The sequence below is a fragment of the Anopheles merus genome, chromosome 2R (assembly GCF_017562075.2).
Source record: "Anopheles merus strain MAF chromosome 2R, AmerM5.1, whole genome shotgun sequence".
Lineage (NCBI taxonomy): Eukaryota > Metazoa > Arthropoda > Insecta > Diptera > Culicidae > Anopheles > Anopheles merus.
Window position 1 is genome coordinate 6,737,501 of NC_054082.1, and position 11,412 is coordinate 6,748,912.

The following is an 11,412-nucleotide window of genomic DNA, read 5'->3' on the forward strand; positions in this document are numbered from 1 at the left end:
CCCCCTTTATAGCGAATGAGATGTCCAAAGAGTAGAAAATAGAGTACGCAAAAATAATAAACAAACGGAATAACTGATAATAATAAACTGACAAACGGAATTTTATGCTTTGTTTCATATTTATTACAATCGATTACAATTGCATTTGGGTGTAGAAATAGAAAAGTGGCAAAACGAGAGAAGATAAGAAGGAGAAATCGAGTCGAAAACATTCAAAAGTGTGCTGCAAAACTGTAGAAAGCGAAAATGGAAACATTATAAATGTATGTACAACACAAAAGCCCCCTTTATAGCGAAAGAGATGTCAAAAGAGCAGAAATAGAGTAAGCAAAAATGCATTTTTTTGTCCTATAAAATCCAATAAACTGACAAACGGAATGTTATGCTTTGTTTAATATTTATTACGATCGATTACAATTGGGTGTATTGTGTTCGGGTGTATCTCGGGTATCAGCTTTGCACTACAGCCTTATAGTACTCGTTTTTATAGCTACATTTATTAAATATTTCCGATAATTTACAGGTTACTCAACCATCGGCCCTGCCACCATTTGTTGGCATGATTTTGTGGCGGATCGGCGTTTGTCTGAGCTGCATGGAACTCTAGTGCTAATCGTAATCAATGTACACCAAACGCCCTAGTTCTCTCTCTCTCTCTCTCTCTCTCTCTCTCGCTTACTTCTTTTCGTTTAACGCATCATTAGCCTCGTATGAAGTGGATTGCTACATCTTCTCAGTTAGCAACACAAATAGTAGTATTAGTAGTAGTAGCAGTACACGGTAAAGGGCATGGATCCCCCAAAACTATATATGACTAATAAAACTCTCTGCTCTCGCAACACGCTTTGCACTATCCTACAGCCTGCCCTATGTACAAGAGATAAAGGTTAGCATCTAAAAAAAAAAAACAAACAAATCCCTAATGGTAATGCGGGTGTGGGTTGATGTCCCCTGTTTTCCGTTCTGTAGTGCCAGCCACCTCCTAGCAATTCTAACTCACAAATGTACAAAGAAAAAAAAACACAATAATAATACTTTCAATACTTTCTCTGCAATGCAATGGAGCGGGTATCTGCTCCACCGGTTGCGTTGGCTTGGGCGCGGGGTTTGGTGATCTCGCACTAACTTTGTTCCAGCAAAAGTGGGGGAACCAAAGCTAGTGGAAACACGTGAATCACTGGTACAGTTTCGCAAGCCGCTTTCCTCTGCGACACGGGTGTGACGCCATTTTGGCACTGAAACGGGCGCGCACCGTGGCGGGCTTAGCCATTGTGGTGCATGTTTTCCTCATCGCTCGGACAGTCGTCCATGTCGATGAACTCGTCCTCGTCGTCCTCCTCGTCGCAGCTGCCGGTCGGGCTGGAGGCGGACCGATTCTGGTGGTCGCCGTCGGTGGACTTGCCGGAGCCGGAACCGCCCTCCTCCTGCTGCATGCGCTTGTGCTTGGTGCGCCGGTTCTGGAACCACACTTTCACCTGGAAGCAAACGAAGGAAGGATAACCATTAAAACCAGAAAATAAAATTGCAGAGAGAGAGAGACTTTTCAAGGATAAGTTTAAGATCTACTAGTTAAAATGCCTGCTCTGCGAGTGTTGCTATAAAAAGATGGCGGCCTGTTCAAACGCTGTCAATCAATGGTGCAGTCAGCGCGGCGCGCTGGTTGGTGCGTAATATGACACAATTGAACACCCGAACAAGGTGACAATCGCGTATGTCATTGATGTTTTCACGCCCCACCAAGCGTGGAGGAAATTACAAGCCAACGAAATGATCACGCACCAACCACGGCTGGCCAGCGCCGGCAAGCGAGCGTGCGAGTGTTGTAGTAATTATGCACTGAAGTAGGGATATAAATGTAATTTAATCTAATTTACACTGGCTGAGCGACCTGCTTAGCGCGCCGGAGAACGGCGGCGGCCCTAATAAGCTCCCTTATAAATGACTCTGGTAAGACTCCAGTTTTCGCCCTCCCTTTGGTGAGCCACATGTAAAGCTTTATCCAATATTTCTCTAATCCCCAGCACCCATTGGTGGGGCTTCCCGGGACAGGACGACATCAAAGGACCTTTCGCTTGTTTGGATTTACGGGAAAAAACGTCCCCCCCCCACCGTGGCTGTGCCATGCTTACCTGCGTCTCGGAGAGGTTGAGGTTCTGGGCGAGCTGCTTGCGCTCGGCCCCGACGACGTAGTGGTTGCTCTCGAACGCATGCTCCAGCTTGAGTAGTTGCGAGGGCGAGAATGCGGTCCGGACGCGCTTCGACTTGCGGAACGGTATGAGGTAGTCTGTCGGTAGATGGAAGAGAGAGAAGAAAAGAGATTATCAGTATGCAGGTTTGAGGAGGTGACACGTGACACTCGGTCGGGGAAGCGTTAGCGAAAGTGCCGCTGCCGCGTAAGTAGCCTAGATGAGGCGGCTAATGTTTTCGCGCGGGCAAGGTAGATGCCAGGACCCAAGGGGCGATTGGAATGGAAATGGAAACGCACACTGGAACAGACACACACACACATACCCATGGTTTCGATGTGTAGGTGCAATCAGTGTGAAACATTTGTGCCAACAGCTGCTTTGTGTGGCCCAACGGCCGCGTTCTTGTACGTTTAACACACAAACTAGTGTTCACGGTACGTGTAATTAAATAATTATATATCATTACGGGTAAATATATTGCACTTGCACACACACTGGCTGTTGTTTTTGAGGTAAAGAGTGGGGACGGGCTTGGGTGTTGGTGCCGCTCCCGCAACCTTATTAAGCTGTGTGCATGTGTGCGCCGTGGAGCATAAATAGACGCGAAAAAAGGACTTTCGCACAGAGGGGGGGTTCGCTCACAGCCCGTGGGACCGTTGGGCTGGGGAAGCCAGTGCGCTACAGCAAGCGTGCGTTTGTTTTCCGCCTTGCATGTGTAAATGAGTTTTTAATGGAAGTAGCGTCTTGGAAGGAGGCGTCCAATTTATAGCGAGCCGGCTGGTCGAAGTTGTTTAACAGGCTGCGCGCTGTGTTTGGGGAGTTTAAACGCTGCAAATGAGGCATCTGCTAGCCGTTTTTTTCCTCCCTTATTGAGTAAGGTTGAACTTAACACACCTTTATGGTCAGTTAGTGGAGCATTTAGTGGAAGGCGTTGTAGAAAACCGTTTGAGATAGCAATTTGTTGTCACAACAAGCAATAAAAATTAGAGTTTTGGTCCTTCGAGCCGGATTGCGCGTAACGCTTTTTTTTTAGTGGCGCGTAGATGCGCACTCCATTTGCATTATAATGCACCATTTTCTTTGCCCTAAACTGACGGATTTCTCCCCCTCTCCCTTCTTTCTCAGTGTCATGGGAGGTTAAAATTGTTCGCTGAATTAAAATGCAATCAACACGACTCGATTTACGTGTGTTCGCATTTTCCTTCCTCCCCCCGCCATCGGGGAGGTTGACAGCCGCAACACTTGCAAAGTGTAACACACACACACACACACACCCACCGACCGGGAGAGCGTAATTACCTTTGAATCAACTCGCAGCACACACTAATTAATACATTTTCCACCCGCGATACGAAACACACAGCAACGTGTCCCCCAGCAAGCAGTTGTAGCAGCAAAGCCGTTTGGTCGGCAGCGGGCAGCGTCATCGTCAGCTAAAACCCAAGCAATGGCGCTGGTGAAGGCAAGTCGTAGTCAGCCAGTCGTAGTGCAGTAGTGGTAGCAAATAAACAACAAAACAACGGTGGAAAAATAAAAGCAACCAACCGCCCCGTTTACTGGAGCGCGCGACTGTCGACGCCATTGAGCGGCTGAAACCTGCTGAAACTGCTGCGTGTAATTCAATTAAAATAATCGTATCACTGTGACGCGATCGCGACCACCTTTCCGGAACCGCCGGCTCTCTGTGACTTTGTGTGTGTGTGTGTGTGTGTCACGGTCTGTCACTCGATACAACAGGGGTGCCCTTTTTCGCTCCGTTCGCTACAGCACAACGGCAACAGAAAGAGACCGAAAGCCGATCGCTCGATCGCTTGCTGGTGGGCACGAAAGCCGCCGCAGGAGGTATTTTTTTTTGTGTACATATAAAAAAGGGTTCGCGATCGCTGCCCTCCACCCCGCTGGTTGGCCGAATCGATGTCGGGCTGGGCGACTAGGCGAGAAGTTGAAAATTAAGTTAATTTAGATAATTCAATTCCACCGCCGCCACCAACACCGTGGGCCATTGTACCGCGGCACGGTTCCCTTGAAATGGTCGTTTGTTTGGCCCGCCTTTCGTCAATTGTGCTGTTACAGGGTCCATTAGTTGTGTAGGGTGTTTGCGTTGAATCTCACCACCCAGTTTGAACTCCCACTTGTTACGATATTGTTAGTGCAGTGCAACATTTGAGCACGGTTGATTGGAGTGCGATCATTAGGCAAGTTTGTTTTTTTCCTCCCCCCAACTCGAGCACCAGCGGGCAGTGTAGTTTGATCGCAATTACCATGATATATGTTTAAGTGTGTGGCGTCGATTCATGGTAGCAAGTTTTGTCACTTGCAACACAAAACAGAAGAGGAAAAAAGCAAACACATTGTACCGATATGTCATGCACGATCACGCGTGGCCAACGGAAGGGGGTTCGTCGTCACATTCTAGTGCGCATATACATGTCACTTTAATTAGGCTCGATCCAGTGCGGGGTGGGATATGATTGATTACCGAAGCCGTAGAGCCAGGCCCGGTTATCCGTGTGATCTAATGATTGGTTTCACTTTTTCTTGCGTCTTTTCTTCATGCCTGCGTTCGCAAGCGTTTTCAGCACGCGTTGATTTGCTTGGTCCCGTGCCCGTGAGCCCCGGAGTGAGTGCTAAGAACAATGAGCCCGGTGCTCGATAAGATCTTGTTCATTTCAAATTCATATTTTTTTCTTCTGCTTCTTCTTCTACCTCACCTCCAGCGGAACGTTTCGCATCCTTGGCTTTGCTGCTTGTTTGCTGCTGCTCGGTTTCATACACTTGCTGCTTGGTTATGTTACTTTTTTGTTTTTTTGTGGTTCGACCGCTTTTCTGATGTCTGAAGTATGAAGCCGTCCTTATCATGCATCGCCTTTTTTTTCTTCTCTACAATATTTTGGTACGTTTTTTTTCTGCTTCTTTGCTGCTCTCCTCTATCTGCTGCTTCTGCTTGGCCTGTTTATGAGTTTATTATTGTCTGTTTTTTTTTTTTTTTGGTTTCTCTACTCTCAGTCCTCCACCAGGTCCACCACTTTAAAGGCACTCCACGCAGTGATGATGTACTTGCGGCACTGCACACTGCACAAATGAATATTTCATCATCATCGGGGTGTTCTTTTTACTACCCCACTATCCGATGCATGCCATTTTCTGCGTGTTGCTGTAGTTGTCTTCTAATGTCTTGTTTTTGTTTTTTTGTTGGGCGCCACCGGATGTGCACTTCACGTTTGCACAACCTCACAATGCGCAAACGTTTCATGCGGACAGGCACCGGCACACGTAAACACCTTCCAAAAAACAAGCAATTAAGAGCACCAGAACCCGGGGCGGTGAACGGTGGGGCACATTTCGGTTCGATGCTCGTGGTGCAGCATAAACTCGAGGAACTAAATTAGTGCATAATTAATTAACGAGCGTTGGCGAGCGATCGGGCGCGACACAGCAGGCGCGGCGAGCCGTGGGGTAGATCAATTTGTTAGTCAACCATACACGATCGCGGTGACGGACGGCAATGATGATGATGATGATGATGGTTAGGAGCTTGCCCAACGGATTATCCAACCAAGCAAGCTTGCACCATAAAAGCCTCGCGCAAAATGAATCGTTTTTTTTTTGGGTGCGTTTTCTGCTGGCGCGCGATCTGAGTGAGAAGAAGTTGCTTGATTTCTCCAATTCTATCCCGCATCTTTTTCGACCCGTTGCGTGTTCGTTCGTTCGCTGTGCTGTGCTGTGTCGTGTGGTGTGTAATTATGAATGAAGAGAAGCTGCGCGAAAGATTGGGATCGTTGGGCCTCCCTCTCTGGTTTTTTTGTTTCGAGGCTGTTGTTTGTGGCGTTAGCAGACGAGATCCGCGCCTGGGATCTCATGTTTCCACCCAACCGGCCAGGTGGTGCGGGGTTTGTTTCTCTTGTCGGGCAAAGCCCATGTGGCCGATCGGGTAGAGGAGGAGTAGTAGAAAAAGGGTGTCGCGCTCGTCGTGGAACCTGAACGATATCGGTATTAAATATCTCATTAATTTATTTTCATCGCCATAAATTAATGGCTTGATTTAAGGCGCAGGCAGGGACGCAGACGCAGGGACCGTCACTCCGGCTAAAGGTCTCGTCATTTGTGGTGATGATTTTTGTGTATTTTTTGATATTTTGAATGCTCGATAATGAAGGGAATGGAGAGAGCTTTTTTTTTTCGGCGGAGGGTGTTCTGAAACACTTTCGTTTGGTAGCTGCACCTTCAGCTCATTAAACGGTGCAGAAACAAGCAGTAGGTAAATGAGGATAATTATAAATGCATGGAAAAGTTTTATTGCCCTTTCTTTCCGAAAATAGTGGATGCATAATAATTGCTTTTTTTTTATTGGAGTTGGGAGTTGCCACCCAAAACACCAAAAGTGGCATCCCGGGTGGGTCCTTTTCCTGTCCTTTTTGCAATAATATTTGCACGGCTGGTTTCTCCCTTTCCCCGGGACTGGGCTTGCCGTCCTTTAGGTCCTAACTGTTTATGAGTTTGCTTTGCAAACTGGAGAAAAAAAGGGCGGAAGAAGTGATGTGATAATTTAGCAACAAGAAACATTGCACATTCCGACACATATACACACACCCGCTCGTTTTGCGCAACAGTGGTCACATGTTTTGCACTTCATGAATTTTGTAAACAACTTGCCACGCATGTGTCCTTCCCTGTGTGTCCCGGTTTTGTTGTTCGGTTTAATGTGCGAGTAATTGTGGGGAGTGTTTCCGCTGCGTTAGAGTGTAATTTTGTACTTAAAATTCCACCGGAGCAGCCGGAGCAAAAATTTCCCTACCCGCGCATAAGGAGAGCATTTTTCGGGAGTTGTTGTTTTGGGTGAGCCCGGCTAAGATTTTATGCCGGTTTTGGAGGATGCAGCGAGCGAGAGTGGAGAAAAAAAAACGCAGAAAATCATGTAAGGCAGACGCACACACAACCAAAACTAACAAGCGCCTGCGGGGAGAGATGTTTGGGTGGTGCAAAAAGGCAGTGTAAGACAGACGAAGCGAGGGAAGAAAAACTACGTGCAAAAGCAAAATAAAAACCGTGGTAAGCTTGGCCTACCCCTTTGAGCACCCCCCCCCCCGGTCGCGGTCCGGGACGGAAGGTGTGTATGTGTAACAAAAGGTGGCATAAATTATCCAAACCCCTCGGACGTAGTCGTTAAAATGCGTATAAATTGTGGAATTCGATTTATTGCACCAGCATCCGATGAAATTATGAGGAACGAGCGCACGTTGTGGGCGCGATCGCGCTTTGGGAAGAGGGAAAGAGGGAACTGGGGGGGGGGGGGGTTAGGTGAAGTGCATTGAAGACCGGACCGGAACGGTCGGATGTATCGATACATTGGCAACTTCGTTGAGGCTGCTGCTGCTGCGGTGTTAATCCTCGTGCACAGTGTGAGAGAGAGAGGTGATAAATTAGTGATAAATGAGCTTTTATTAACAGCTCGTGGAAGCCAATGGATAGCAAATCCCGATCGGAAGCTGCTTGTCGAATCATGCACACGACATCGATAACACATTGCAAGTGTTTCGTTTCTTCCCCCCCCCCCCCTTGCGTCTCACTTTCACATTTGCAGCCATCTTCGCTCTTCCAAGCTCTTGGTTAGCTTGTTGAAACGGCAGCGATCGCTGCGTTTTCCTTTTAATTAGTTGATTTATTATTTATTTTATAAGGAAGCTAGAACAGAGCATGCAAGCTATCCTCTCTGCTAAACCGGGATGGATGGGTTTGTTCACAATATTTATAACCTTCCCTTCTCCTCCTTCCTGCTTGGCCGCATGTACTTGTGTAGCTCAATAAAAGTGTAAAAAAGCATCGTTGAAATAGTCACAGTTTTACGAGCGCATCAAATTTTCCGGAACAAACGAATGATGTAAAGCACTGCTTACAGCACGACCATTTGCGAGGACATTCTGTTGCAGCACGGGGTTTTTTTTTATTGCTAGAAGGGTAGAGTTGTGGTCATAAAACCATCGGCCCAGCCTCATCTATTCATCCCGAAGGCAGGCAGGTAAGAAAGTATCTTAATTAGATCAGAATCAACTTTCCAACAATCATTCCGGTACACAACAGCAACACACCCAAACCAAAACGAGTCGAAAGAGAGAAAGGTGCATTGTTTTGCTTTGGCTTGAAACGATCGTGTGAAGCGGCACACGTTGAAAATTGGTTTCAAAAAAGGGAAACCAAAACGAACTCGAGATAAGTGGCCAAACCTCAGAACGGTTCTGGGAGTTCCTGGAAGCCTGGCAAGAGGTTAAGGGAGTAGAGGGTTTTCATCATCATCCTTTTCAGCACACAAACACACACACACACATCTTCCACGGGTCATCAGAAATAGATTCCCCCCGCGGGTGGGATTCCAATTAAAGTCCCTTTTTTCCCTGTGCAGCGAATGTTAGGAAAAGGTTTGTCGAGAAAAGAAAGAGCGAGAGAAAAGGAGAGGGAGAGAGAGAGGCAACAAAATTAGGCTACTTAAACAAAGCCAAAACAACGGTTTGAGCCGTTCCAGTTTCGATAAGGAGGATCGCAATCGAGCTGTTTGTAACACGCGTCGGTAGAAAAATGCCGACGGGGATGTATTAAACGGCCATCAAACTAAGTCCAAGACTCAGGACAAAGAAAGTATCACAAAGGACGCGCTTTTTCTTGGATGTGGATGCATTTTTGTGCACTTTTGAGAGCGATTGTAAATACTTAAAAAAAAAACACCTACTTCCTGGGAAGCCGATCGGGAACACGCCGCGTCCGTGGCGGCTCAGCAGCCACGGGTAGAGCGGGTAGCTGTCGCGCGGGGGCATATTTGGATTGTGCAGATGGGCGGCGGCCGGATGCGGCGGGAACGGTTGCCCCGCCTGGGCGTGGGCAAGGGCGGCCGCCTGGAACTGGGCCGCCAGAAAGTGCTGATTATGGGCCGCCTGCACCATCTCGGGCGTGTGCAGGAACGGGGGCAACGATTTCAGCTCCGGCTGGGGACCGCCGGGTTGGGCAGGGTGTGCACCGGGCGTGTGCTGCGAGGGGCTGACGGGGAACGGGCGCACCAGACCGGGCGGCAGGCCGGGCACCACGATCGGGCCGGCCGGGTGGGCCGGCGGTACCGGACCACCACCCTGCGGGCCGCCCAGCCCAACGACGCCCGCTGAGGGCGGCGGCGGCGGTGGCGATACCGGTGGCGAGGAGCTCCGTGGCCGTTTGAGGGAGAGTGGCACCGCGCCCGGGCTAACCGTGTGGCTGACGGGGGGTGAGAGGCGCGACTGCAGCGCCTCCAGCGAGCGGACACTGGCGTGACTTCCTTCCAGGCTCTGGGGGCTCTCGGGCAGCCGGGTGATGCTGTAGTTGTGCGGCGGCGACAGACTCTGCAGCCGGTTCAACCGCACCGAGTAGCTCTCGGAGGCGAGCGGGCTGGGCGTCCGTACGCCCGGGCCACTGCCGGGCGGGACAGCACCACCACCACCAACGCCACCGCCGATCGCCGTGTCGCCCTGCTTGGTGATGGTGTGGGGCGGCGAGGGCGGCGATTTCGGCGTGGTGTTGCCCACTATCGAGTCGATGCTGAAACCGATGCGGGGCTGCAGCGTCGGCATCTTGTAGTTGGTGGCAATCTTGAACACCTTCTCCTCCGTGCGGCACGTGTCGATCATGAAGGGGGCGGTCGGGGGGCAGCTGGCACGCTTGTTCGACTCAATTTTGTCGGGTTGGTTTTGGGTTTTTTTTTTGTTTCTTTGTGGGCACTGGTACGCGACTTTTCAAACGCTCATCACCGCACGGAACACGCGCACACCGACATTAAGACAGCTGCAATCGGGTGGATAGACAGCTCTACTCTAGTTCCACTTGTTTTATAGCTTTTTGTTTTATAGCAATCACTCGTTTCCTTTTCGAAACTCACTGAAACGTCACAGGGAAATCTTCAGTTGATGTTGCATCCCAAACAGTATTGCTTGATGCAATTAGCGCACACACTTGAAGCACAATTGCTGCTTTCACTAAATCACATGTACACACACACACGCATACATACGTCACACATACACCTACGCACGAATGATGCACCTTGCTTTGATAGACACTAAACGCAACAACAAAAACCCCTCAAGACGGGCTCACACGAAATGGATCACAACCAGGCGCACGCGGCAAAGACGGAATGACGATCGGTCGGTCTGCGCACAGCGAACGCATAACTCGGAATGAGTACAGGCAGGGCGAGTTTTTCTCCGCCAAGCTCTCGGGGCTCTTTGTTTCGGGCTGCTCGCACCCATACACACACGCATGCGCCATATTGTTGCGATACGGCTCGGCGGCGTTGCAGCGAATGGGCGGAGCTACAGCGTTGGTTGCGTGCGCCGTTATGTACTGATTTGCTCTTCCCTGCTCAGGCTGAGGTAAAGCGTTGCTGATCGTGCTGGCGTGCTTCTGCTGGCTGCGTGTTTCACACTTTTCGCGTCTAGTAGTCCAGTAGTCCGGGCTTCAAGGTATATAAATGGTTCGCTTTTCCTCGAAAGAGTGAAAAAGAGAGAGAGAGAGAGGGAGAGCGCATGCTTTCCTTCGGTCGATGCGGATGCTGCGGATGTTTCATTTCGTCTGCAGCGCGGGATCGACCGGTAGCTGGAGTGAATTTATCGATCGAAACGAATTAAGCTTCAAAACCGTGAGGTGAGAGCTTTGTTGGCTCGTTTCACAAATGGTGTTTTGCTGTGTGTCTGTGTTTGCTTGAAGGTTTGCGATCCCTTTTTCTTCTGTTTGTTCACCCTTTTTCTCTTTTCCTTTTACTCTCTCTCTCTCTCCCTTTCCCACCATTGCTGCTCGCGCAATGCTGTATACATTCGCTTTATTTATGATGCTGCTATTAAGCGCTTGTTATAAGTCCATTCTTTAATTGGTCTAGTTCATTTGTGTTTATTTTCCTTCGGTGAACTCTGCCTGTCGGCCGCGCGTTCTTCAGGCCCCATCGACTGGCTTGCTGCTATTTTAATTGGTACAATCGTAGTGCGTTTTTTCTTTGCTTCTCTGTTGCTGTTACTGATGTTGTTCAACCCCCTCCTTTCATTCGCATTCCCCTTTTCGTCCAGGTGGTGGTTGTGTTTTACATCGTCCCAAAGTGTCACCCGTTTTGCTGTAATCCGCACGCTGTCGATGTGTCAGTTCGATTACAGCGATAACGAAATTCTTTTCACTTTTGTCGCGCTTGGGTGTTGTTGGACTGCGGGTTTTAGGC

The 11,412-nt window shown here is 49.1% G+C and overlaps 1 protein-coding gene across 1 annotated transcript; it reads right to left on the minus strand.

The window, feature by feature from the left end:
- Window positions 1-478: 478 nt before the first annotated feature.
- On the minus strand, window positions 479-10,492 carry LOC121590024 (homeotic protein empty spiracles-like). The gene is made up of 3 exons (XM_041909354.1): window positions 8,911-10,492; window positions 2,130-2,284; window positions 479-1,475 (listed from the first exon to the last, which is right to left on the minus strand). The coding sequence occupies exons 1-3, from the start codon at window positions 9,833-9,835 to the stop codon at window positions 1,263-1,265; spliced, it is 1,293 nt and encodes a 430-aa protein (XP_041765288.1). The 5' UTR covers window positions 9,836-10,492; the 3' UTR covers window positions 479-1,262.
- Window positions 10,493-11,412: the final 920 nt, after the last annotated feature.

Coding starts and splice junctions, on each gene's coding strand:
- LOC121590024 (XM_041909354.1), bottom strand. CDS start 9,835: ATGATCGACACGTGCCGCACGGAGGAGAAGGTGTTCAAGATTGCCACC. Junction 2,285..8,910: donor CCCGATCGGCTTCCCAGGAA/GTAGGTGTTTTT, acceptor ATCTACCGACAG/ACTACCTCATACCGTTCCGC. Junction 1,476..2,129: donor TCAACCTCTCCGAGACGCAG/GTAAGCATGGCA, acceptor GTTTGCTTCCAG/GTGAAAGTGTGGTTCCAGAA.